At 40.3% G+C, this 27,602-nt stretch overlaps 8 protein-coding genes across 8 annotated transcripts; 5 read left to right on the plus strand and 3 right to left on the minus strand.

Annotated features, from left to right (window-relative positions):
• Positions 1 to 3,663: 3,663 nt before the first annotated feature.
• Positions 3,664 to 5,300, minus strand: EAF02_007214 (uncharacterized protein; the record flags this gene model as incomplete). The annotated part of the gene is made up of 2 exons (XM_038903262.1): positions 3,664 to 3,694; positions 3,739 to 5,300. The coding sequence occupies 2 exons, from the start codon at positions 5,298 to 5,300 to the stop codon at positions 3,664 to 3,666; spliced, it is 1,593 nt and encodes a 530-aa protein (XP_038756741.1).
• A 764-nt stretch (positions 5,301 to 6,064) lies between these two features.
• On the plus strand, positions 6,065 to 8,257 carry EAF02_007215 (uncharacterized protein). Its single transcript, XM_038903263.1, has 2 exons — positions 6,065 to 6,553; positions 6,611 to 8,257. Exons 1-2 carry the CDS (start codon positions 6,258 to 6,260, stop codon positions 7,959 to 7,961), a joined length of 1,647 nt encoding a protein of 548 aa, XP_038756742.1. The 5' UTR covers positions 6,065 to 6,257; the 3' UTR covers positions 7,962 to 8,257.
• Positions 8,258 to 11,951: 3,694 nt separating this feature from the next.
• EAF02_007216 (uncharacterized protein) lies at positions 11,952 to 15,963 on the minus strand (the record flags this gene model as incomplete). The annotated part of the gene is made up of 6 exons (XM_038903264.1): positions 11,952 to 12,876; positions 12,925 to 13,059; positions 13,116 to 14,544; positions 14,599 to 14,769; positions 14,877 to 15,024; positions 15,077 to 15,963. 6 exons carry the CDS (start codon positions 15,961 to 15,963, stop codon positions 12,005 to 12,007), a joined length of 3,642 nt encoding a protein of 1,213 aa, XP_038756743.1. The 3' UTR covers positions 11,952 to 12,004.
• Positions 15,964 to 16,324: 361 nt separating this feature from the next.
• Positions 16,325 to 17,007, minus strand: EAF02_007217 (uncharacterized protein). The gene is made up of 2 exons (XM_038903265.1): positions 16,778 to 17,007; positions 16,325 to 16,717 (listed from the first exon to the last, which is right to left on the minus strand). The coding sequence occupies exons 1-2, from the start codon at positions 16,848 to 16,850 to the stop codon at positions 16,521 to 16,523; spliced, it is 270 nt and encodes an 89-aa protein (XP_038756744.1). The 5' UTR covers positions 16,851 to 17,007; the 3' UTR covers positions 16,325 to 16,520.
• A 455-nt stretch (positions 17,008 to 17,462) lies between these two features.
• On the plus strand, positions 17,463 to 19,169 carry EAF02_007218 (uncharacterized protein). Its single transcript, XM_038903266.1, has 5 exons — positions 17,463 to 17,988; positions 18,044 to 18,175; positions 18,226 to 18,356; positions 18,415 to 18,505; positions 18,574 to 19,169. Exons 1-5 carry the CDS (start codon positions 17,727 to 17,729, stop codon positions 18,855 to 18,857), a joined length of 900 nt encoding a protein of 299 aa, XP_038756745.1. The 5' UTR covers positions 17,463 to 17,726; the 3' UTR covers positions 18,858 to 19,169.
• A 966-nt stretch (positions 19,170 to 20,135) lies between these two features.
• On the plus strand, positions 20,136 to 21,280 carry EAF02_007219 (uncharacterized protein; the record flags this gene model as incomplete). The annotated part of the gene is made up of 4 exons (XM_038903267.1): positions 20,136 to 20,168; positions 20,228 to 20,678; positions 20,728 to 20,811; positions 20,868 to 21,280. The coding sequence occupies 4 exons, from the start codon at positions 20,136 to 20,138 to the stop codon at positions 21,278 to 21,280; spliced, it is 981 nt and encodes a 326-aa protein (XP_038756746.1).
• Positions 21,281 to 21,760: 480 nt separating this feature from the next.
• On the plus strand, positions 21,761 to 24,062 carry EAF02_007220 (uncharacterized protein; the record flags this gene model as incomplete). The annotated part of the gene is made up of 3 exons (XM_038903268.1): positions 21,761 to 22,716; positions 22,826 to 22,880; positions 22,935 to 24,062. 3 exons carry the CDS (start codon positions 21,761 to 21,763, stop codon positions 24,060 to 24,062), a joined length of 2,139 nt encoding a protein of 712 aa, XP_038756747.1.
• Positions 24,063 to 25,843: 1,781 nt separating this feature from the next.
• EAF02_007221 (uncharacterized protein) lies at positions 25,844 to 27,567 on the plus strand (the record flags this gene model as incomplete). The annotated part of the gene is made up of 5 exons (XM_038903269.1): positions 25,844 to 26,134; positions 26,195 to 26,323; positions 26,394 to 26,667; positions 26,718 to 26,948; positions 27,005 to 27,567. 5 exons carry the CDS (start codon positions 25,844 to 25,846, stop codon positions 27,565 to 27,567), a joined length of 1,488 nt encoding a protein of 495 aa, XP_038756748.1.
• Between the last annotated feature and the right edge of the window lie 35 nt (positions 27,568 to 27,602).

The raw sequence follows: 27,602 nt of genomic DNA on the forward strand, positions 1-27,602 counted from the left end.
TGTTCATAAGATTGGTGCTTATGTACCAAAGAAATAATATCTTTATTTTCACGAGGAGACTTTTATACTATTGATTCAAGAATCTATAAAAATGTATTACTACTATAACCGCTACAAAAGATGAGCCTCAACTTCGCCTATTATATTACTATTCCCTTTAACAATAAGTCTCCCAATGAGATTTAAAAATTTAGCGAAATATTGCGTTACAGCATATAAATCGAGAGTTCCGTTTAATTTCTATTTCTTTTTCTGTAATTATTATACAAACCAGTAAAGCTTTTGATTATACCTTTGTATATAGTAATACAAGAGAACTATATGCAAAAAGACAATATAATATATATTAATAATCTTATTGTGTATATTATCTATTTAATAAATAAAGGTATTAACAAATTGATATATAGAGTTTGTTATAGCAAAATAAAAACAGAAACCGAACAAAATGTAACATGGTGTAAACTTGCCAAAAAAACTTTTGGAAAGTTAATAGACTCTTCGAAAAAGGGGTACTTTTAAGATATAATCTCGAAAAAAAAGTATGTGAGCTACACTAAGCTAATCAAAATCTGGATAATTCGATGAAATAAGCACACATCTTGGGCTTTTATTATTGATAATAACCTGGTGAGCTTTAGGTGGAGTATGAATGGTTAAGGAAACAAACTGCTTACTGTATCCATCATTTTATATACTATAATAAAACTAATTCCTGGTAACCGTTTAAATTCTATTCTCAGGAATAAAATGAAATACAAAGATATTATAGAAGCCCACCGCGACTTGAAACCTATCTTCAACAAACACATTACTGGTAATAAATAATATGAAATTCCCGGATTCCTGGTTAAATATCACTTAACTTTACAAAACCTTGTTGAACAAGTTCTTGTTGATAAACTCTTTTAGGATAATATATCTGTTTTTAATAAGGTAATAAGACTTTTTATTATAAATAATCAGGATTTAACTAATGGTACAAAAAGTATACAAAAGTTATTAAAGTTTTTCTTACATAGATATTTGATAATATTAAGTTTATTGAGAAAAGTTATAAGAACAAGTTTTATTTTGAAATCATTGAGAATCTCTCAAAAGATGAGCATAAAAGCATATATATTGAATCAGATAGTAAAAGAGAAATCGAACCCATTTTGTTTAGTAATAATGAGAACTCTGATTCTAATCTAAACCAAGATTTAGATGAAAATCCGGATAAGAATCCAGATCCAGGTTTAAGCCAAAACAAAGCTGGATCTTCGAGTACTTCAAGATATAGGAGGCCTAAGTGTAAAGAACCCTGGAGATAGAGAAGAAATTGAAATCTGAAATATAAAAGAGAATTTTTAAGTAATGTAAATAGGATAAGAGTATTGAAACTCCAAATCGATGAAGCAATGGGTTCAACAAAGAGCTCCAAAGATAACTTTAAGCTATTAAACTATTAGTTTATTATAACTTTATTAAAATTCAGCAAAATTATATTGATTGATATTAAGAACTGATCAACAAATCACTGTTCCTGGGAGTATCAGTGTCTATATCTTTTTTTATTTGTTCTTCTTATTTCTTTTTTCTTTAAAATATGCTTTTTTTTTCTTTTGACTTGATTGGGATGATTAACCTTTCTATATAGAAAGGAATATGAGTGAAACTTAATACTAATCACGTGACCTCTTTTTGTAGCTAGTATTTATAGGTTTTCTTTATATAGTTTAAAGAAAGTAATTAGTTTCCACCCATTTTCTCGTACATTTTGTGATATGCTATGTAGAGCCTTCTCCTCCTCTCCTTTATCGGAGATACTACGTCTTAGTGACTTATCTGTAGTATTTGCGAAGGATTACTTTACGACCCTACCACCTTCTACTCATTTACAATAATAGCAATAATAAACAAAAGAGGTTTAGCTAATACTTTCGCTTGTAATTCGATTTTGCGTGTAGCAATTTCCAAATGAGTGATTTGAAAGATAATAATATTCGAAACTGTAATAAGCTTTCCCTTTTCAATATATTCTCTAAAGATCTCTAAAAAATCTAAAAGCTTGAATTGTTTTTCGCATAATTAGAAAAGAAAGGAAGCTAACACTATAAGATCTCTAGCTTTTAAAATAGTTTCCTTGGATATATTTAGGTTATTTTGGATTTTAGATTGTTTATTCTGATTATTAAAGGGTATTGTAGAGCCCCGTTTTTTATTCTGATTAAATATATAGATAGTATTAATTGTATCTTGAATAATAAAAGAGTTATTAAGTAAATTGAATTCTTCAAATCTTTTTTTAGAACTAATTGACTAATTAGTTGATAGAATAAGGCTAGAGATTTCGAATTGAGAGTTTTTAGAAAGCAAAGAAAAACTTAAAGATATTAGAATACCTAGAATAATAATAAAATAAGTGTTTAATATAATAAAGGCTTTAAAAGAAGCCTTCATCATAACCGTATCCCTAAATATTGATGAATTGTTAAAAGAGTTTATATTAAAAATCTAGTTCTTATTTTAATAATTCGGAGTGAGAAAATTTTATACGAATTTTTGTATATATTTTGTGTTCGGAGTATCGATAACAATAGTACAACAACTACTAGTCAGAATCACTGGGGGGCAATTACAATCAATTTGGTTTAATAACTATAATCTAAATCGATCACGAACAGGTCGTATTTCGAAGAAAAAGTTTCCTTCGAAATTTGTTGTGTGTCATTGTCATTGTTCTCATCACTATCTATATCGATATTTGTTGAAAGCCTCTCATCGGTTTTGAAATCCTACTATATATTATAAATTAATATAATTAAAATAAGCTTTATTTGAATCAAATATCTATATATAGCTTTTCTTTTTTTGTAGAGAATATCTTCTTCTGATTGAAGGTAATGTTGTTATTGTAGAAGGAGCTGGATAGTAAATTTCTAATAAGAAAAGAGAAAGAGGTATTATAATTTCGAAGTTGGCTTTGAGATTCGATTGCTTTTGCTATAAGTTTAGGCTTTCGTTTGAAATAACGAATTGAGAGAAAAGGACTTCGAGTTCGAGATTTTCTACCTCTTTTTTATACAGATATAAACCTTCGATTACCATCATCGTCAATAATTTTCGACTTCCTAAACACTTTCGAAATGTTTTGAATAATAATTGCATCATTAACTATTGAAATAATTTTATATATAAAAAATAGCTTCAAAAATACTTCAAAAAAAGATTCTTTCTTTGAAAAGAAAAGAAAAAAGAAAAATAAAATCAAAATATATTTCTTTTTAATTCTAAGTACTTTTTCAAGATTATTATTTTATTAAAGCTTTTTATATAGTTTTCAATTTTAAATATAGGGTTTTAATATCGAATTGAAATTTAAATTAAATATTCTAAAAAAACCACAGATTATTTAACAGATTTGATATTCAAACTATAAAACCACAGATTAATAATCCACTTTTTTTGAAGCGGATTAATATTACCGCGAAATCCGCGATAGCACAAAGTGCAGATTATTTCAGCGGATTCAGCACGGATTTTACATCCAAACTAGCCCTTAACATCTTCCACCAAGTTTCCCATCCAAATCACTCCATTTTGACACGTTTGCTACCAGACTTGTCTTTGTCTTCCTTCCTTTGCTTCTTTCTCTTCTTATTGTTGAGTAAGCTTAATTCGTTAGAGACTTGGCTTAGGAGTTCCAGCTTTGCTTTATACAGATCCTCATCCACACTGGACTCGGAGTCATCATACTCTCCTTCGATTTTGTTGTAAATTTCTTTCTCTCTCTCGCTGTCATCTTCAATCTTGATCGCCCTCTCCTTTTGTCCTTCACTGTCATCCTCAATCTTGATGACTCTCTCATTTTCCACCTTGATAACACTCTCAATCTCATCCCCACTGCCATCTTTAGTTTTGATGACTCTCCTATTTTCAACCACAATAATACTCTCATTTTCACTCTCACTTCCACTTTCATTTTCTTTGACGTCTCTTTTTTCGATTTCATCCCTCGCCAGTATTCGTTTTCTTCTTAATTCGTATCCTTTTTCCGCTTTCTTTCCTACCGGAGTCTCCTTGATGACAGATTTACGCTTCTGTGATATCGGTTTCACAATTGTTAAGATCTCTCCATCACTGTCTGAGTCGATGGTGGTGATATTGCTTCTGGTAGAAGACTTGATGACTATCGGTGTATGGCTGGTATCGATAGCCGGCTCATCCATGGTAACAGTGAGGGTGCTCTGGCTCGAGGGCTCATCTGTGAAGAAGGTTGATGTAGTGCGGACCTCCCCGTCATTACAACGGCCAAGCAACCCACATGGCATCATACTAACACCAAAGCATCTCATGAATGATAAAGTGCATTGAGGTGTCTCGATAGTCCTACTGCTCTTTAGTACCTCCAAAGCCAGCATGATATCCCTGGACAAAAGCTCAGGATCTGGACTTATCCTCCGAGGGTGACGCAGGTCGTCATACCTGATGCGGCGTGCGATCATCTCAGCATTCAAGGCTCGACAAACTTCTCGTTCTGTGCGTCGCAGAATAAAGCATTTAGCAAAGTTCATATTGAAAACGCTTTTCTTGAAGTAGTCAAGTCGGCTGTAGAAGTAATTTCGGATAGCAACTTTTCGCTCAGATGTCCCTCGGAGCCTTTTTTGCACTGATCTCATCTTTTTTCGTGAGTAAGAGTTCATTTTGGCAAATTCTGAGAATTCCCGGCTCAGCTCCTCTACATCTTTCTTTGTTAAATTGACCGCTCGGTAATATTTCATTTCTTCCTCAAGCCCCTGAAGGCTTGTCACAAGCTTGTCCCAGTCCATATCCGAAAGCTTTGCCATCATCACCACCTTTTTACTTTCCTGTACGAATAAATGCTTCTGAGTATCAGGAACGTCACAACTCTTGATATATTCGGTAACCTGGAGAAGAGGAACGTCATCATCTGCCAGTACAATTTTGGCAAATTTGTCTTGAAAGCTAGGGTTATAGTTTACGGTACGCCGATTGGAATTATTCTGAATTATATGTTTTCTGTCCACAAGTTGAGCATTTGGACTTTGGACGCGTTTGGGCTCCGTAGTATGTTCATCGTCATTGTCTTCACTTGTGTGATGTTCTGTATCAGCAACTGCTTGATTATCTAGGCTTTGGGAAAAGTCGAGCTTCGCGCTACACTGATCGGGGCTAATTTCGTTCGTGTTTGCATCTGGCGTGGGTGAGTGGGTTGAAGTCGTACTGCTGTACTGAGACACTGTTGCACAAGTCTCAGCAGGCGAAATGGCAGTCCTGAGCCATCTGAGGAAGCTCATTGTGATGTGCTTTGTTATTGAAAACGCGCTTTTCGATGGATTTGAGGGTGCGAAGACACTTATATCTGCTGTTGTTCTCTTGTTTGCCATCCTGCAGTTATCCACGAGTCTAATCGTTTTGGGAAACATGGTGGTACAAACATTTTCCTACATATTAGATCGAAATCATATTTCTCAGGCAAGTCATAATTATGTTTTTATCGATGTTGGTTTGTTTCAATGGCAATAGAAGAAATTGTTCTTTAAGATGATATAAACTAGAATCTGACAACTATCTATCTATATACTTATCAAAAACCGAAACATTCAACTGTAAATATCGCGAATTACAATACTCGACTTGTAATCCTCTAATTGAAATAACCTTGAAGTCTTTACGAATAGTAGCATTATCTTGAAGAGGAGATTAGTTGTATGTGTATTATATATAAAGTGCAAATGAGAAGATTCTTAAGAGGAAATAATTGTTTTCATACAATGTGACTACTTGAGTTATACTCGTACCTATAATGAAAGTATAAAATTACTTGAGTAGGTTAGATGAGGTCATTTCTCTACATTATCGTTGAATTGTTTTACATCTAAAAATATCCTCTCAAGTGGCTGAACGTATCGTGACGCCACTCCTACCATACGCCACATTTTGCTATGACGTTTCGGGAAGGGGCACACGAGACCTCGGTCCGTTCCAAAATAATGCCCAAAACTTTCCGATAAATTTATTTTTACCAAGTTTTTGCTCACATTAACATTAATATAATATAGAAGTCAATCACATAGCTCAAATAGCTAGATTTATAGATCTCTGAATAGATTCATATTTCTTTTCTCTTTCTCTCATCAAAAATCGCAACAGTGTCTTCAATTCCTAACCACATTCTTCATTATATCATCAAACTCCCTTTGCGACTTCGATTGCCACTTGCTCCAAACAAAACAACATTACAACCACCACAAATGACATCCTACTTCTCACGACTAAGTCCAATTCCAGGATTTCCGGAATATACTGGGCCTCATAAAGTAGGGACAATTGATGTTGAGATCCCTATTTCTGAACTCGATTCTCCAGCCCAAGCACCAAGCAATGCAGGAAATATTCCAACAATTCAATATCGAATCTTCTACCCATGCGAAACGGAAACGAAACACAAGGCAAAGAGTGTGAATTGGATACCCGCGCCCCAAAGAGATTATATAAGTGCATATTCTAGGTTTTTGGGAGCTGGCAGCACATTGGCAGAGGTTATATCGTAAGTTAGGGTGATTCTTAGGATAAGGGGCAAATGCTGATATTTCGGGCACAATAGATATTTCCCAAGATTACTTCATTATGTTACGATTCCAGTTCGCAAGAACGCGCCTCTCCTGCAACCAAAGACAAGCGATAACCGTTGGCCTGTTATGATATTTTCGCACGGATTGGGTGGTTCAAGAAATGCGTATTCACACATTGTAGGATCAGTGGCAAGCCATGGGATGATAGTTATTGCACCAGAACATCGAGATGGTTCAACTCCTATATCCTATATCCGAGAACCACCATCCGATTCTTCGACGGATAAAGAAAAGCATTCAAAGAAACAAGTCAAAAGAACGATCGACTATGTCAAATTGTCGCATACACCGAGTCCGGAAGTTGAGGAAGGAAGAAATGAACAATTGAAGATTCGACTTTGGGAGATGGGGTTGATTCATGACAGTTTATTGAAATTGGATGAAGGAAAGCAAATTACGAACCTCAATACATCTTCGACTTCGTTATCGATATTCAAAGATAAAATGAATGTTCATGAACCTGGGAAGATCACTTTCGCAGGTCATTCTTTTGGAGCAGCAACAGTGGTTCAGTTCATAAAATCAGTCTTCTATGCGCCTGACGCAACTTCTGCTCCAAAATCTTATAAACCAGTTTATGAGCCATCTCCAAATTCTCTCATCTGCTCTCAAATTACACCAAACAATCCGATCGTACTTCTGGATTGTTGGTGTTTCCCTCTTCGCTCCCAAGCAACCCGCTGGTTATGGGATCATCCTCTTCCGTCATACGCTCCCTCTGGGCCTGGCGGTTCTGCAATTCTCGCAGTCGAATCCCAAGCTTTCTATAAATGGACCGAGCATTTCAACGCTACTAAAAGACTTCTTTCTGCCGATCCATCCTCTCATAACCCTTCCAGAGATGGACAATCAGAACCACATTTCTATTATCCTACTTCGAGTGCGCATCTTAGTCAATCAGATTTCGGCGTCCTTTTCCCATGGGTCACGAAAAAGGTATTCGCGGCAGAGGAACCAGAGAGAATCATGAAATTGAATGTTAGAGCGATTGTGCAATTACTTAGAGAAAGAGGGGTAGAAGTGGGTAAAACTTGTAAAGAAGATATGGAATTAGAGGGAGGAGAAGAGGAGACAGACAATGATTTGAAGATCTTTGGAAAGGATGGGGGAGTTAGAGGGTGGAATTGGTTGAGTGTTTATGATAATGCGGGGACAGGAAAGCTGGATGAGGGAGAGGAATCGGAAGTCGCGGATAAAAAGTTGGATGGAAAACAAGTTGAGGTTGGGAAGGAAGAGGGAAACGGCGAGAAAAGTATTGATGTGGAACCCGCGGATGTGGTTATGACAAATGAGGTTGCCGCGAGCACGGAGTCAAAATTGTGAGGAACATGCTGTGGAAGACTACCTAGTTAGTGGTCTGCACACATAAGCTCCTGGTGGCTGATTTTTAGAAGGCGATTCTTTGTGGTTATTTAGATTTCATTAGGGCGGTTCTTTTGATTTATAGTTTTGGGTGTGGACCACAATTGATTCTGGCGTTGGTGTTTGAGAGAGGAGTCTAACCAGAGAGTTGGAAAGACGGAGATGATAAAGGGCTATGAATAGAGATCTTGCATATGAATTAGATGGAATAGAACCAAGCAATAGACCATATACATAAGACATTTCATCATCATATCCCTCAATGGTAGTATACCTCCGAGACGATTGTTCCGCAATGTGTGGTTCATAGATACATATCTGGGGATGGTCAATCTTCGCAACTTCTCGCTTAACCATTTAGGCTAATGACGTATCACAAGGAAATCGAGCGCTATTCTATTCCAATTTAGGAGATGCTAATACTCTTGGCACAGAATATCTAATCAGCTTGTGAATTGGAGAGAACGAGAGAAGGATGCTCTGTGCAAGGAATTTATGCATGAGAGAACAGGATCATAGCAATCTATTCTCCACAGGTTATGTGCTCACATAGTGTCTAGATAGGCATACAATAGAATCTGTGAAACACCGTCTGAGTTTCTCCAGTAGCTGCACAAACCCCCAGCGCGGAAGTCTTAGCGTCAGGATTTCCACTCTGGTGTACACTGCATTTATTGTGGGAAGCTTGGACGCGGGAATTAGATAACTGGGGATTATTTGTCACATACAGAGCTTTCTGCGTGTGATTTGGGGATTGAGTATTTGATCTCCTGCGCCGCGGAAAATGCTTCTGCATGGTGATTTTCTCGCCAGTTTGGGGGTATCGGATTTGCGTGGATTGTTAGCGTGGTTTTTTGTGGAATTGGGGGAGGAGAAATCACGTTTGTATGATACGGAGCTTTCTGCGTGTCGAATAAGGGGTGTAGAATTTGACTGTCTGCGGCTGAGAAAATGCGTCTAGAAGTCTTGGCAGGGTGATTTTTTCAGCAGCTCCGGAATATCGGATATGCGTGGATTGTTAGCGTGGTTTTTTGTGAAATTTGGGGAGGGGAGAAAAAAACTCACAAATACGCAAAAGGAGAAAAAGGTGAAATGGTTCGTTCGTGTCGATTCGTGATCACTTAGCTTCTCATTTGAGAATTTCCAGCTGGCACCAACGGGGAGGTGTGATCAAGCCAGCCGCCCTATTGACGAATTAGCAGTTAGCGGGAGGGATACTTATCTTGTCCTTGAAAAATGGGAGTGGGTGAGGGAGAGGCGCTGATGGCCCCGGAGGGGGCCATGAAAAAAAAAAGGGAGATAGGTGAGAGGATATCGCTAGAGGAGCCCAGAGGGGCTCCAGGGAAAAAAAGGATGGTTAAGTGGGAAAATATCGCTAATGGAGCCGGAAATGTCCATGGAGGGAAAAAAAATGGTTAAGTGGAAAAATATCGCTAGAGGAGCCCAGAGGGGCTCCGTGAAAAAAGAGCAAAGGATAAATAAATTAGATTCGCTGGTGGAAGGAGATCCACGGTGTGATTTTTTGTTTGTAAAGGTTTTTTGGTATGAAAGAAAGGAAAGAGCCCAGAGAGATAAATGAAGAAAAGGAAAAAAAGGAAAAAAAGGAAAAAAGGAAAAAAAGGAAAAAAAAAAGGGAAAAGAAGGAAAAACTCCAGGCGCCGATAAGAACAAAGGAAATTTTTTGGTGATTGTTTTGTATTTTGAATTTTTTTTGGTGCGGGATGGCGTTTTTTTGGTTATATGGATATGTATCTTCTGTTAGCAGAAGAAGAAAAAAAGACAGAAAAGTGTCGTAAGAGAAGAAGAGGTGGGGGATTAGTCCACCTCACAGAGCCATCCCGCGAGCTCTGTCTTCATGCCCCCGAAGAGCCACAAGGGTCTGAATCCTACGGGGAGGATTGATGACCCGCAAAGATTGCCTGCAACGTTAGGATAATCAAAACAAGGGGAATAGGGATGGTGCCACGTAGCTGGATGTTGTTTTGGGGCCTTGGGCGTGGCCCAGGCGAAATAGACCGAAGCGTATCGGTCGAAGTTGAATGTCTCCATGGAAGGCATTGTGAGATCGATGGTGGTGAAGGTGGTTGGCGTGGTTGTTGTGGTGGTGGTGAAAGATGTGAGTGAAAGAGGTGAATGGTTGAATGGTTGATTGTGAGCTTGAAAGTTTGATTGTAAAAAGAGTTAATCGTTTTCGTACGAAGAAGAAAAGAGGATTGATTGAAAGGGAAGAGCCCTTTATATAGGCAAATTTGGCCTTCTTTTGTCCGGATTCTTACGGGGCTAAATTAAAGCTAACGTTCATAATGTCGCTAATTTAGGGCAAAAAAAGTTGATCGCTGGAGCCCCGCCCTAGATCTACAAGTTAGATGTAGATCATGAGAAAAATTTAATGTGTCAATACGGCTCGGGTAACTAGCTTATTTGAGAACATAGGTTGACTTGAGATATTGAAGCACTATGAAATGCTGTAATACTTTGGGACATTTGATCTACGTAAAAAACTGAATTTGATCTGGACATCGAATGACTATGAAAATCTATACTGTTCTGAAACATTCGATCTACGTGAAAAACTGAAATGAATCTAAGTATTGAATTACTATAGTAATCTATAATGATTTGGAACATTCAAACTATGTAAAAGTCCGGTTTAAATCTAGACATTGAATCAATACAAAATATTCTCTTAACACGAGATGTTAAATTCATTTTGGATATTCAATCCATCCGCAACAATCATAGATGGAAATCCGAAGTCGTTACTTCGCCCCCACATTGTCATCAGTCAATCGTGCCGAGATACTAAAAGTACATCACGCTAGCAGTACATCACGCTAAATGATTGACAGCCGACAATCCCGTTACAAACCTAAAAGTACATGACATCAGCCCTACCATGCGGCCCCGAAACTCAATGATCTTCGTTGATACCCGTAAATCTAACCTCTACAGGAATTCATGATGACTATCCTATCGTATAAAGAATGACTCACAGAAGATTTCAAAACTTAGTACATCAAATCTCGGAAAACCCTGCGGATTCACCCGAAGATTGTCGTAACTAGTAATGAGTGTGCGCTTCGGAACGGGTTTTAGTGCATATGCACATGTCATTACGAAATCAAAGTACATCTGGAGATCCGCTAGAAAATCCCTTCAAACGAAGCACGCGTGATGATCTTAGTATAATTCATTATTTGACGTAAGGAACTGTCATGAAGATCATTGAGATTACGATAAATGGGATTCTATCTTGTGCTTAGCAATGATCATCGCGACTTCTATCTTGATTATTGAAATTTGAGTTTCAGCTCAGATAAATTTATAGTTTGAGTAGAAATGCCTATAATGAAATGTCATTGTGGCGGGTATGAGGCATCCGTAAGAGCATCGATGACGTAATGAAAGAGATGAGGATCACGAGGATGATCAGAATTTGCCAGTAAAGATGTACACACTGAGGATCTCATGAGATCTTCAATCTCCAGATAGAATGTAGATGTAATATAAGCCGCTCGCAATATGGTGTTGGTACCGTACCGTTTGTATTCAATCTCGCCGGCGGTTTAAGATATCGATATCCGTTTCTTAACCGAAAAGAGAAACACAGCCTGATGCAAAAGGCCGATAGTTTCTGCGGTCATTCAATTTGAAGTTCCTCAGATACATATAGAACACGTCGTAGAGATATAGAGAGTGAATCCAGCTCGTTCAAAACACATGCAGGACTGAAATACTGGAAACAAAAAGAATTGAAGTAGCTTCCACCACTGATATTGTGTTATATAAGGAAATAGATGTAAACGTCATCAGCTGCAGAGTCACAAATAGACCCTTGCTAGTATCATTGAAGAAGAAGAAAAGAAGAAGACTGTACTCTGAAGCTAAGTACACTTTCACTTGCACGATGAGCAACATATCATTACAAAGCTCTTAGAAGTATCAAATACTTCGAAATTAATAGAATAAGTAATCTAGAAAAAGACAGAACAGTATTTTGAAATTTACAAATCCTTATCCAAAGCTTGTGCCTGATTCATCGCCCAATAAGTCCCTCTTAACTCCATTAATTCTAGGTGTGTGCCTCTCTCAACAATTCTTCCCTTCACGAGTACTAAAATACAATCCGCGTTTCTAATGGTCGCAAGTCTATGTGCCACTGTAATCGTGGTAGTCTGACCTGAGATTCGATTCAAAGCATCGAGTACTTCCTTCTCGCTCAAAGAGTCAAGCGCACTGGTCGCTTCATCTAACAACAAAATTCTGGGTTGACGTACAAGAGCTCGAGCAAGTGCTATTCGTTGCCTCTGACCTCCGCTGAAACCGAAACCTTTCTCTCCACATTGTGTGTTGTAACCTTCTGGTAGAGAAATGATGAAGTCGTGTATGTTTGCATCCTTTGCAGCATTTTCGAGGCGTTCATCAATCGAAGACAAATCGCGAACACCAAGAAGAATGTTTTCTCGAAGAGTACCTTCAAACAAGGTGGTGTTTTGAGAGACTAGACCCGTTTGACTGCGATGATACTGGGTATCAATTTCATTCAAGGAAGATGAATTGATGAAAATGGATCCATTAGTGATTGTGTAAAACTTCTCTAGTAAGGCAATGATGGTAGACTTTCCAGAGCCCGAGGGGCCAACAATCGCTAGATTTTGGCCTGGTTCAATCATAAAATCAATCTCTTTCAGAACTGCATGTTGTGAAGAAGCTGGATAGCTAAATTCGACGCCCTGAAACTTGATAGACACTGGAGTGTTTCTGACTTTCTCGTCATCATAATTGCGTTGCTGAGATGTGGTTCCGTCAGTTATGGAAGCTGCTCTTGATCTTAAGCCGAGAATTTTGTTAATGGAATGGCCTGCTTGCGATATACCTAGAATTTTATAAGCTGATTGATTCTTGAATGCGTTGAAACACTTACTACTCGAACTTGCGAAAAATTCAGCTGCACCTTCTCCGCCGGACAATATCGCCAAGAAAACGATCCATAGTTCAACAGTTTCCAGCTTGCCATTGGCTAGTAGGTTACCTCCGTACCAGAATATCAGAGCCATACCTATATAAAAATCAGTGTTAATTGAAGTAGTATACAGAGTCAAGAAATAAATTTACCAAGAAAAGCTCCACTCTCCGAAAATGCAAACAGCGGCATTGTTACTAGAATATTCTTATAGAAGACCGGAAGAGATTCTCGCATTCTCTTGTCTAGTTGGAGACAAACTTCGTCCTCCATAGTCAAAGCTGCCACTGTTCGTACTGCTCCGATGACTTCTGACGCATATTGTGCACTGTTAAGTAGAGGCCCAGAGAGTGTTTTACTTTTTGCAGAGGCTGAGCGAACTCGAAGGTAACCGGCCAAAAGAATAACAGGCACACTGCCAAACAACCCCACTAGTGCCAGTCGCCATGAAACTACTAGTGCTAAAATGCTGCACGATGTTAGATTAGCCAAAGCGACTAAAAGAGACCCCAGAACTGTAAACAATATCTGAATGTGGCTCGTATGCAATGAAAGAGATGCTACAAGAGTTCCTTTCGAATTTTGTTCCTTGTCAAAGAAAAGATGATCCTGCCGTATCATGGATTTGAAATACTCAGTTTGGTAATAGAACTTCGTGGTAGTTCCCATTATTGAAGAAATGGTACCCATTAAGAAAAAGGCAATAATGACTCCGATAGCAACCACAAACCACATGAGAGACCAAAAGTTTTCCGTCTTCTGAATGTTGGAGTCGAAATTTCCCAGCCTGGAAACACTATGTCCAAAAAGAATTGCTTGGGCTGGGTATACGCCGCCTGCAATCACACATGTAGGTACCACCGCTACAAAAAGTCGCATGAGTACTCGATGGTCCAGTAGACTTATCCATAAAGATCGGAATAATGAAGACCTTGGTGGATCCAGCGTCATAGGGGTAGACATGCCGTCAAAAGTTTTCATCGGCTGCGCCGTCTCATCAAGTTGCAACTTGGTGGCATCGATTTTTTTGTCTTCTTGAATTTCAGATTTTTCGCCTGGCTGATCGGTGTATTGAATTGCCTCGTCGAGCCTTTGCGCCTCATCAAGTTGGGCATATTTACCGTTCATTGCCAGTAAAGATTGATGTGTGCCGCTTTCAAGCACCCTTCCATTTTTTAACAAGACGATCTGGTCCGCTTTTTGAACAAGGGATAGCTTGTGTGTTATGACAATACTCGTCATACCTATTGAAACCTTTTTTATCGCTGCCTCTACGATCCGCTCCGATTCTATGTCCAAGCCCGACGTTGCCTCGTCGAAGATCAAAATTTCCGGAGACGATATTATAGCTCGAGCTATACTGATGCGTTGTTTTTGGCCACCACTGAGGAGATTTCCTTTGTCTCCCACCTTAGTATCATACCCATCGGGTAAGCTTTCAATGAAGGCATGCGCTCCGACATCCATGCAGCTCTTGACTACCAAGTCTCTCTTGTCCTTGTCAGATGAATTTTCGAAGGACGTGCCATAAAGTCCGCAAGCAACATTGTAGAATATACTATCATTAAAAAGCGTAACTTCCTTATGGACAATTAGAAAATTTCAACTAGTCTTATTAAAAAGCAAGAGACATACCTGCTGCACAAGTCCAATTTTGCTTCGCAATGATTTCACATTCAGTTCATTAATAGCAAATCCATCAATCGAGACGGTGCCTCGTGTTGGCTCATACCATCGCTCAATTAAACCAACAATTGTGCTTTTTCCAGAGCCACTGGTGCCAACTAGAGCTGTCATCTTACCGGCCTCAAAGCGAATATTCAAGGAATCAAGTACATTAACAGAAGGCCTGGAGGGTAAAAGTAAGAGATGTCATGCAATCTAATCTCGCCCTTGATACTTTCAAGTATTACATCGCCACTGTTAAGGGAGTTAATTGTTGGCGTGCTGCTGATCACTTTATTCAGGTTTATTGAGGCTGCTCTCGCCTTGGAGAGGATTCCATAGATCGGCAAAATCTTTCTCATACCATTTGTCCCTTGATTGATAGAAAGAATCACGCTATTAATAACGTTAGTGAAAACAACTAAAATCGGGTCACAATTGAACATACATGACAATTGTTCCACCGCTTGATATTTTCCCCTGATTTAACAAAATCGTTCCATACCAAAATGCGAGAGCATAAGAAGAGAGTAGAGCAAAGTAGCTCATCGAGAACTGCACTGCAAGTATGGGACTCTTCTGCATTCTTTTTATCCTGGCAGCTTCGAGAATTGCGGTGTAATCATCAACAAGCTTCGATTCCGCAACACAAGCCATTACCATACGTATGCCGTTGAACACTTCTTCCGCCAAATTCGCAGCGCTTTCCTCAATTTGCTGTATTTTCTGCTCGAAACGTGTATCCAGAGCAGCGGTACCAAAGTTACTAATGAACAGAAGCACAATTGTAGAAAAAAGGACCAAAGTGAGCTGCCAACTGTGTACAAAGGCAATGATCAGGGAAACAATGACAGTTGAACCTGCTTGCATGACAACCCCAAGCTTCTCAGCCAATGCATCCTCAATACTATTGATACTCGTAGCAAAATTGTCGGCAACTTTTCCTTGGCTTACTAGTCCCGTATCTTGATGGATAGCTGACTTCAGATACGATGCTCTCAGTCTCCTGGAACGATTCATTGCAGATATTGATAGTAAAATACCATAAACGCAGGTAAGAAACCATTGACCAATAAAAAGGTACAACAAGTACAAAACTTCAGAATCAACAGTTTCTTTCAGAGCAGAAGCATCTTGGAAATTGTTGAATTTGTTTGCTAACCCTCCAAAAATCAGGGGCATTAATGGCCTTGCTGTTCCAGCACCAATTGCTGCTGCAATTCCCACGAGCTGGAGAATATCCACAGACCATCTTGATGCATCAAAAGAAGCCGGCCACAAACGACCCATCACTTGAGCTCTGGGTATAGCCGTATCGTGGCTAATAGTTGCCATCAAGCCTCTGTATCGGATGAGTATCGTGAATCAAAACAAAAGATAAGAATGTGCTACAGAATTTTTTAACAGGGAAACGAAATGATTTCTTTCGCCCCAAAATGATTGGACATGTTCTTAACAATCTGCTGGACTGCTGGATATATTATGAAGACGCATAGCGGACGTATAGTAACATAAGCATTATAATCTGCGGCGTATAAACTAATATCTGGTTCTGATCTTGGTACCTTTTAAGATAACCCAATCAAAGAAAATTTAATCACCACCTCCGATAGATACCGTTCTAACATCACATATAGGAATACAATTGGTGCGGAGAAAAGGTATGTCAAATGTAGCAGTTGGACTTTGTTTTTGTGGTTGAAGATGCCTGTAGTTTCTACTTCCATATATGGTGTGATACATATGTACCGCAAAGTTCTAGATTGAATTACAAATCAAGATCATGATGATTTTGCCGAAGCATTCAACCAACTCAAATCTAACCACGAACAACCAATCAAAGGCAAATTTCGCCCCGCCTCCACTCATCTCACTCTCTGGATCGCCAAAATCTATTCATCCGCATCGGACAAATCATCATTATAGGCAAGAATCATGTTCAGAACCTTGTCGCTCGCAACAGCCGCCCTAGGGGTCACATCTGCCGATTCCGGCACAGACAAATCGTCGTTGTAGGCCAAGATCATACTCGAAACTTGCTCGCTTGGGGCAGGAATTCTGCTTTTAAGTTGAGCTGCCGCGGCCTCGTCTTTAATGTGTTAGCAACGCGTCGACGGCTCCAAATCAGTGATAGCCGGCAGACATGTACCTTTAGTCAAGATAGGAGCACCCAAAACTGCCGGGACAATGGCAAAGAGGCCGATTACGAACGTGAGTTGCATTGTGAAAGACCCGGGTATATTTGGGCGGCGAAATTGGCGTCTGAATGGAGTGAGGAAGGGTTGAGAGCCGGCTCGTTATGTGTAATGTTTTGATGTTTCGAAGTGCACAAGAAACCGAATATGATCGGTCTTTATATATCTATGGGTTTGAGTTCCTATACCATACTGGCTGGTCAATTATCCAATGATACCCCACGAAATCTGAACTCGATTACAGCGCGCCGATATGCTCCATGGCAATATCCGTACCAGGACTGATGGAGGTATCAACCCGACTCAACTCCACCAGGATTGAAACCACAGGTGGAAGTCGTGTCCTCGCAAGCTTCTTGGCTCTTACTTTTAGCTGCTCATGTAGAAGGTCTGAAGTTCACTGCGAAGCAATCGTGTCCAAAAGATTTCTTACCCCTCATAATTCATTTCAATATGTGGACGGATAATATCCAATAATGGAAATCTGCACTGAACTAAACGATCGGATACCATAGCATCTACCAAGTGGCAGAGAAGCTGTGGGGCCGATAACTGCGAGTGTGATGATAAGAATTTCTCGGTCCGGACCAAATTTCCGCTCTTGATATTCATTGCCTATGTACAGAACCGCTGCAAGAGGAAACTCAAGTCTGAATAACGATTAGAACTCTTGGCCTTCTTTCTACCTTCATTTTCCATGTTTTTGGACAATGCCCTACGTTGCAAAGCTGATTGTGTTCTCGAGCGCTTTTTTGCTATCAAGTATTATATCAAGTTATTTTGATTCGTCAAAAAGAAAATCTCCCGATTTCAACACAGTTGCCAGCTACTGGTCACTTGATTTTTAAGTTTAAACTCACGTTTTCGACCTTTTCTTTACTTTGACAACTCAGCTGCGATAAAATGGAAAGAGAAAATCTCCTTTTTTCTTCGGACGAAGCTCGTTGTAGTGACGAAGAAGCTACACCAAGTCTGGCCGACTTGCAGCAGCATAAGACATCTAAATTTCAAAAGAAATGCGGGGGACGAAATGTCGTCTTTCGGAGAATTTTACCATGGGTGTTACATCTAGCCCTGCTATCTACATCACTGGGACTCCTTATAAAGACTCTCCTCATACAAAGGTCTTTACCTGCGATTTGCGTAGAGGATAGACTCCAATGGAGTATGTGCGACTTGGAATTGCTACCGTTCATGTGCGCCGTGCTAACCAATCACAGCCATCACCATGGATTCTGTTCCCGACACTCATCACTTTGAGCGCTTGGTTGGTAATTTCAATCGATCCTCATCTCCTTACAAAGGGCCTCCATCGCCAGCTGTTGATGCCGCATGGGCCGAGTTGACCGACTGTAAGACCTTCACATAAATCTCCTTCCTTGAGTCTGACATATGACGATAGATGGCGCAATCAGCATATCAGAGGAGACTTTCGGGAAGTTAAATGCTTCCAAAAATGCCGTAAGGGTTCCAGCCGAATATGGAGGTGGCAGACTAGCTTTTGTGGAAGCTATTCATCAACTGCATTGCTTGGTAAGTTGGTTATAATCACCTGTTCTAACATATAACATTACTTAGCGATTGAATACAGGAGTCACTGTGGCGACATACATATCCAGCTTATTATAAAGAAGCCGCAAGAAAAATCGAAATAAATGATCAAGAGTGGCACGACCATATGGGTGGGTGCTCCTGTCTTACTTGGACAGCTGGTTCTTCATCTTATGCTAACGATACAATGAACTTTTAGATCACTGCGTGGATATGTTGCGTCAAAAATTAATGTGCGATGCCGATGTACATCTGGTCACATATAACTGGCTGAAAGGCCACGATGCTCCGCATCCCAATTTCAATACGGCAAGGCAATGTCGAAGTTTTGAAGCCGTCAAACAGTATGTCATGGACAATGCCCTCGATGGCTCTAACCTACCTAAAATGTACTTTGAAAAGCCCAAGGACGGTTCTGTAATGGAGTACGAGGAACCTCCATACGATCCTCTTGCCGATGGATGGCCATCAAGCCACCACTAAAAGACTGCTGCGTACATTCAGATGTTCTTTTACTCTGAGAAGCACCGCGCACTTTCTGCTCTGTACATAGCACTTTACCTTGGACGGTACGGACCGTTTGTGCATGAAACCTTAGGTTCCACAGATCTTTGCAATCCTTGCGTGCTCGAACAGGGTGTTCGGAATCTGCGTATCCGTCATTAGCGATCCTCCTTCAATAGGAAGCTGGAATTGTCGGCACGAATGGTCTGAGCTTTGGTGACAATTTTGATGGCTCGAGGAGTCGAGGGGCGCCAGAATTTTGATAACACCATCTGCGGGCACCCAATCAAGTCGAAGAATGATCTTTTTATATCCTAGGCAATTAACAAATTTCTACAAAGATGGGGGATCCTTGCCCACGCTCGCGAATGGTACAAATTCTGGCTTCTCCGGCCTCAACCCTGGTGCGTGCAGATAACAGAGTCGTAGGTGGCACGTGCTCGTTTCGGAGTTATAACCCAAAAAGTATTGTCCTGACTACCTCTTACTTTGACGCCGTGTATACATACCCAATTAATGGCTTTCTTGCTGAAATGTTCTCAAATATGGGGTTGCGTGTTCAATGGCTGCTGATGACCATATTTCGTTTCGAGATAGATTATCTCCGGCCCCAGAACATATGACCTTCCAAACAAAGAAGTATCAGCAGATCTTCAACATCCACAATTCGTGTGTCTGGAATATACCGCGCCGCTCAAATTCGATTGAGCGGCACAGTACATGGATAGTTTGCAGGTAGCTAGATGTGGCAGAGAGAAACACTTACTTGTTCAAGCTTGCAAAAAAAGGTAGCTCCAGGTGTAGATCTGCCCAAATACTGGAAGTCATCCAAACGAACGAAAACAGGTCTGATTTAGTAACCCTCGCTCCCCATCTTTGAGCTGAGCCCTTCTTATATTGGAAGCATAGATTGCTATTTCCTTGCATCAATTGTCAAATTTAGAATGCATACTGGGGTCGATATCACACAACAACGATGCACACTGAAGAACGGGAAAGAAATTGCAGGATATTATTCAATTTTCTTGAAGATTTTTTTGCAGCAGGACAAGGGAGGCAACAGGCGGTACATTTCTTACACCCGTGATCGTAAGATGGAGTTAAGAAGATGAGGGGAGCGCTCATCCTACAAGGAAGCGTATTCTCCTCACACGTACACTGGCTAAGTTCGTCGACACCTCATTTATGAAATCTGGAGTCGTACTCCGCTCCCATCATTTTGCACATATCTTATATCCATAGCCGAAACCCAGAGCTATGGTTCTAGTTGTTCCACTCGAGAATCTGAATGTATAGTAGCCGCATCCTAAATTGATCCGTCGAGTACGCAATGCTAATCGTATTGGCAGGCGCTGGCATGGACCCTATTCAGTATCTCGACTGTGCTCACATTTGGCCGTTTCTACATCAGATGGCAAAAAGGAAAGAGTTTGCATCTAGATGACATATTTAATGCATTGGCTCTTGGATCCTTACTTGCTTTTGCCATCACATATCAGGTTTACCTGCCTATCCAATATAATTACCAACTATATGCACTCGGTCTCGGAGGATATCTTCCCAGCGACGATCAGTTGATGTATGCACAAAACGTGGGCATCGTCAACATTGTTTTCTTTTGGGTGACCATATACCTTGTGAAAGCATCTTTCTTAGCTCTTTACTGGGCTCTATTCTCGGTATCCAGCGCCTTTCGAAAATGGTGGCTAGCAGTCGCAATCTACACAGGGATTTCGTTTCTCGCAACTTTTTTCGCCATTTTTTGGTCATGTAAAACTCCCAGCCTACTTGAAGATCTTGGTATGATATTCCCATCTAGTAACGTTGAATTCAACTAACAAACCTAAAGAAGCATGCAATACCCTATCTGAGGAGCTCATCATTGGCCTCGAAACTTTGTGGTGTGTTCTCAACACAGTGGGAGATATATTGAGTACGTCAAAAGTCCCAGCATTTTCGATCAACGCAGCTAACAAAGTCTTCCCCCAGCGATGACATTACCTTTAGGTATGCTACGCGCAATGCACATGCCCACATCTCGAAAACTAGGTGTGGCAGCTATCGCCGGCCTAGTGATCATCGACATACTTTTTGACATCCTCCGAACCATCTACACCGTCGGAAGCTACACGAGCTCATTCCCCAATGCCAATGCAGTCTGGGCCCTTTGCGAACCCACCATTGCCGTAATGGTATGTGCACTGCCCCCATATCGAACATTACTTTTTAGAAAAAAGATCGATCCTTCGACTTCATATCAGGGAATGCATGGAACGAGGAGTACTCGGAAAACCAAGTCTGGCAATACTTCAAGGCCTCATGAAATGGATGATATGAGTGCGTATAGTCTGGCTTCTACTCGATCTGTGTTGGGACACCACGCGTATGTGCATGCTGTTTGATTGAACGCCGAGATGTACGCTTGTAGAATATAATTGGTTCTACTTTTTGGAAACACGTGTTTGTGCTTTTGGCAAAGGTGGCTCATGAAGATTGGAACACGAAATTGTAGTTTAGCTGTATTTGAGGGATAAAATATTCGAATCTCCGTAGCATGGAATATAGTCATGTTTATATACTACCCATAATGTTCAGCAGTCCAGATAGAATTTCTCGGTAGTTCGTGATGAGCATAGCCGAAATTACCAACACAAACAGAGATCAATTTCCCAAAGAATCAGATCATGTCAAGTGAACTATGCTACATAGCCAATCATAGTATGGTGATAAGTCAGAAATGCAATAGTTGGTGTGTCCCACAAAAGTCCCGTATGTATTTATAGTGTACCTAGACCCTACTAGTTTCATCGAGTCCAAGTACAACATCGATGCAGTAAATGAGCCCTGAAAACTCGACACGCACAGCAACATCAAAAATCACCATGGTGACCGTTGCAATTATTGGAGCCGGCCCAGCAGGTCTTGTTGCCGCAAAAACACTCCTCAAGTCATCTGCCAAAGATTCCATCTTCAAAGTCACAGTATTCGAGCAGGGGACCGACGTTGGGGGCCTCTGGGCTGTGGAATCAAATCCTAATGGAATCATCAATCCTGAAATGCATACCAATCTTTCGCAATTCACCGTCTGTTTTTCTGATCTTGCCTGGGATTCGGTGGATACACAACCTCCAGCTACTATATATCCTAAAGCGTGGCAAGTCCATCGATACTTGAAGGAATATGCTGCAAGATATATTCCAGCTGGTATCATTGCTTTAAAAACCTACGTCAAAGTGATTGAACACATACAAACTTCTCCAGAGGAGGAGACCAAGAAATGGAAAATTACAAGCATCGCGCTCGAAGGAGGTACTCCCATCGAAAAGATTGAGATATTCGACTACCTGATCATTGCATCTGGATTTTTTTCCCAGGCGAGAAAAATTCCATTTCCATGCACCAAGCTGATTCAAAAACAAGAAAGCCAACCATCTACCATCCTCCACAGCTCTCAATACCGGCAACTTTCGGACCTCTCACCCACCCATCCAGAACCCTTGCCAGGAAAAATTCTCATAATCGGGGGCTCCCATTCCGGCGCCGAAGTAGCATCTCTAATCGCCATGCACATATCTGACGTGCAGTATTCACCTTCTGGAACGGGGACTGGGACTGGGACTGGGACTTCCCCGCCAGAAATCATACACGTGATGCCTCATCCCCTCGTTTCCATACCGTCATTTGTTCGCAGCGGAAATGAAAAACTCCCTTCATTTGTGCAATTGGATTCGCGTCTGTACGATCTCTCTTCGCGACCGGAGGGACCCATTTCGTTTACTTTTGGACTTTCGAATCCGGAGAAGAGGAAGAAGTTGAGAGATACGCTTAATATGCTTATGTCTGGGACAGTGGATGTAGAAAATGAGGATGGATCGAGAGAGAGCGATGGAGTTTGATTTGGGAGCTCCGTATGCGGTTGTAGGTGACAAGTATGCGGAATTCATTAGGTCTGGTGCGATTAGGCAAGTGTTTGGTCGGATCACTCAGCTCGAACAGCAATCAGTAAGTCAACTCTATTGTTTTCTCCATAAAACCATATCTGACACGTGAAAGCAGAATAAAAATCTAATACTCGCAACCATTGAATCGCAATCCAAGCAAATCAAAATAGATGAGATCGCAGCCGTTGTGTACGCGACGGGATTTTCCACCTCACCAGCGTTGAATTTCCTCCCAGACGAGATTAAAGAAAGCTTAGGCTATAATGCCTCATATCCCCGTCTTCCTTTACTGTTAAGTGAAGATTGTATGAGCAGCTCTAGAGATTCACCCAGCAACTTAGCACTCATGGGATTTTTCGACGGTTCCTATTGGGGAATTTTGGAGAGTCAAGCGCGCGTGATCGCGAAGAAATGGGGGGCACAAGGCAAGGAGCTTTCTTCTGCTACTCAGGATCATGATGGAACAGATGAGGATGGTTCTTCGAGACTCCGTGTTTTTATGGAAGAATTAAGGATTATGATGGAGAAAGACCCATCATCCGTCCCCCAAAATTTCTTCAGTGATTACCCCGGCTTAATGGAAGAAACCTCTCGAAAACTAGGGCTTCAGAAAATAAACCTATCATGGAGCGAAAGAGAAGGAATGGTGAGTCCAGCTCGCTACATCGATTCACAGTGTACTTCCATCGAATCCGAAAAAGCCATGCAAAAACTACAAAAAACACTCCAAGATTCCCGGGACGGAAAAGCCATTTTCGCTAAATCTACTTTCCGTGGTCTCCAAGGAAACTGGAAGGCCTTCCACACCAACCCCGAATCTCTCGAATCCTCTCCCAAGAGCTCGAGCGCGAGCGCATTTCATCCCCGCTACCCAACAGATACAACTTCAGATCTCGAGTATCTCTGCATCACACAGTGTGAAGAACCCAGCCCTCCAATTCCTCGAACCATCTACCGCCTCCGCGAAAGCGCAAATCAAATCGAGATTTGGAGTGTAGATTCGAAAAGCGGATTGGCAGCTGATAAGATATGTTATATTCTTGATTTTAACGACGGAATCGTCGAAGATCAGACAGATGTGAATCGAGCTACTGTTGTAGCTAAAGGAATTCCTGATGCAGATTTGAGACGGAAAATTATATACTCATTCTGTTTTGCGGGGGTGGGGGTTACAGAATTCAAGATTAAGTATTTTGATGAGGAGGATGTTAAGATTGATTCTGGCTTTCATTTTGTGAGATGAATTTTCCAGGAAAGGGGGGGGGGGGTCTTGATGTGTATTATAAGATTTGTAATTATGTAGTATATCATATATACCCTCATCATCCTCCCATATAATCCCGGAAAACCCTCAAGAAATAATCCACATCTCCCTTCAAGCCCATTTTTCACTTACTTATTAGAGTACCTAATTCTTGATATAACTGTACTCGAGTATTTTTCGGTCCATTGATTCAAGGGCCATGAAGGGGAATATCTCATACTGATTCTATGCCTCAACTCCTATACCCGCTATCCAAGTTAGGAATATAAACAAACGTGATATAATAGGTACATAATCCAAAAGATAAAAAAAAAATATATATATACAACCAAGAAACCCTCAAAGCTCTGCAATCGACTCGATTAACCTTATATTATCGTATATACTATCAAAACAATGGCAACTAACAACCGTATACACACAAATAACCCTTCAAAAAATAATATCAGACCCCAAATCCGATTTCTCAAAAGGATTACTATTAAAATCTTATAACGTGATTTATCATCGAGTGGACCATATCATCGAGTGGACCACTTCAAAATACACCAAAATTAGTCTTTTCCTAATATTTATATTTTAATAATTAATCAATATTTTTTTAAAAAAGAAAAAATATCTATTAATAAAAAGAAACTTCTTATTAAAAAATCGAATTTTTATATAAAAATTTCTATTGTATTTTATAAAAAGTGGAAATTGTCACGATTTTCGTTACAAAAAAAACTATTCCTATAATAACTACTGTATTGATTCAAATTTTTGATAAATAATTAGAATTTTATAATACTTATATAATCAAATTTTATAATTTCAAATTTTGAAAATTTATATTATTAAATAAAGAAAGTGCACGGTTACGCACAGACGAATTTTGTATGTATTTGTAGTGGCCCACTCGATGATATGGTCCACTCGATGATAAACTACGTTACTAACTTAACAAGATATGAAATAATACCAATTACAACCCGCAAAGACCATCTTTCCACAAACCTTTTGAAGCGATAAAACCGTCTCGACTCGAAGTTATGTTATCGGACGAAAAATTCGAATTTATCATGAGTTTAAAGATTATAGTGTGAACAAAATTCAATGATATATAATACCTATTAGATTGGATGAATGAATGTACTGACTGGAAGTGCCAAGGAGGAAAGATTGACAACATCTCATATACGTCGTATATCCGAGAACTTCGGTAACCCACCCGAGCCACCTTCCTTTCCCCAAAATATTATATCTTCTCTTCAACAATTCTTTTCGCCCACGTTTTTACCCTCTAGATATCAGATATCCCTCCAAATTTTAATTCTCGAACGGACACCTCTACGTACAATGCATCCAGTGTAAGCAATCGGAACAAATCCGCCATGGACTAGAAATTCTCTCCCGCGGACCCGAACTCCCATCCTTCCTCCACCACTCGTAGCTCCGAAGCCGTAGAATCCCCGCACAACGTGTACATGGGGACCTGCGTTATCGTCAATCTGCGCGGATGCGCAAATGCTTTGTAAGAACCGCCTGGGGGTTTAGAAATCTACATATGCGGCTTATTTATTCACGAGTCAATATTTTATTGGATTGGGTACGGAGATGTATGTTTGATTTATAATTGTCCGGTGCTGTCGAAATTTTCCACGTTGTTTGATTTTGATTTTGATTTTGTGAGCGAGTTGATATCATTGTTGTTTGAGGGTATCGTTTTCGTGTGTTTGTTTTGTGGAATTTGCCAGGAACGGCGTGGGATTTGATCAGCAATGGGCTCCCCCGATTTCGCAGCAGCTTCTGCGCCTCGCCATTCTTCTCATGGTGATGATGAGAAGACAGCATATGCTGCCCCCGTTACATATCAAAATGAAGATGTTGACATCGATGAAGCGTCCAGGAAGAATTTGGAAAGGAGATTGGTGAGGAAGGTGGACTGGAGATTGTGTACGATCGCTGGAATATTGTGTAGTTTGAATTTGATGGATTCGGGAATCATTAGTTCGGCCAGTGTCGCAGATGATTTCTTCACGGATCTGGGTTTGGGAGTGGGAAACAGATATGTAAGTTCCTGTACTCTGTCAATTGATTTTGTTCTTGCGTACTGATAGTATATACTGTAGTCTGTATCAATCTTAGTGTACACAGTGGCAAGTGTAACATTTCAGTTGCCAGCTACGCTGTGTGTGAGGATGTGTGGACCAAGATTTGTATTCTCGTTGATTACGATTGGGTTTGGTATTATAACATTGGTATGAAAGACTCCGAGTCAATCCCATGCTTGATCTATTTGAAGAAGGAAATTCTAATGACATGGCAAAGTGTACGGCTTTCATCAATACCTGGCAGCAGATGGTAGCCCTTCGTCTACTCCTGGGAATTGCTCAATCTGCTATCTTTCCCGGATTGAGCTACCTTATTTCAACTTGGTATACTAGAAAAGAACAACAGCTTCGTTTCGCTTTTTTGCAGACGGGCGAAGTTATTGTTGTTGGTCTGGGCATTTTCCTTAACTATGGTGTGAACCATTTGAATGGTAAAGGGAGCTTGGCCGGTTGGAGGTGGATGTTTCTAGTGCAGGGTTTGCTTGCTATAGGTATGTTACTCCGATGAATGGCCCGGTGTCGAAAGCTAATTTGTTGATAGTTGTGGGATGCGCAACCTATTTCTGGATGGTGGATTTCCCAGAAAATGCTCATAAAAGTTTTCGTTTCTTGTCGGCCGAAGAGCAAAATCTGGCACTGACAAGAATATCTGACGATCGAGGCGACGTGAAGGCCGAGGAGTTCTCGTTAGGAAAATGTATTATCCATTTTCTAGATCCAAAGATCTACGGTTTCTGTGCTTTGCTTTTTTGCTTGAACTTGGTATCGACAAGTAAGTACCAACTACCAGTAACATCATTGGGACTAATATGCTAACTCCACCCAAAGGCATGTCTTACTTTTTACCCATCATTCTGAAAACTGGAATGGGATTTTCTGAGGACAGTTCCATCATGTTATCAGCACCACCATATTTCTATGCTGTGATTCCCGTCATTATCTCCTCAATAGTTGGTGATCGCTATCAACTTCGAGGCTTGGTCATAATTTTCAATTCCATCTGTACGATTGTGGGTTTCTGCATGTTGGGATTCGCTAGTCAAGACACTGCTCGATATATTGGAACATATTTAGCGACAGGAGGTTATGTGTCAAACTGGGCGGCAATGAATGCATACCAATCATCCAATATTGTCGGACAGTGGAAAAGAGCAACCTTTGCGGCTGCCGGAACTGCCTGTAATGGATTGGGAGGAATTGCCGGTGCATTCATCATCAGGTATAATGAGGCACCTCGATATCTGACAGCAATCTGGGTCAGTATTGGCTCTCAAATTTTCATTATTTCCATTGTGGGCATTTTCTCGATATATTTTTGGTATGCCAACGGCCGACAGAGAAAGGGGATGGTCTTACTAGAGAGGACTATGAACTTCAGGTATACTTATTAGAATCTGATAATGTAATGTTGGGTTACTTGAAGGAA

Source organism: Botrytis sinoallii, assembly GCF_014898435.1.
Source record: "Botrytis sinoallii strain Bc 23 chromosome Unknown BSIN_012, whole genome shotgun sequence".
Classification (NCBI taxonomy): Eukaryota; Fungi; Ascomycota; class Leotiomycetes; order Helotiales; family Sclerotiniaceae; genus Botrytis; species Botrytis sinoallii.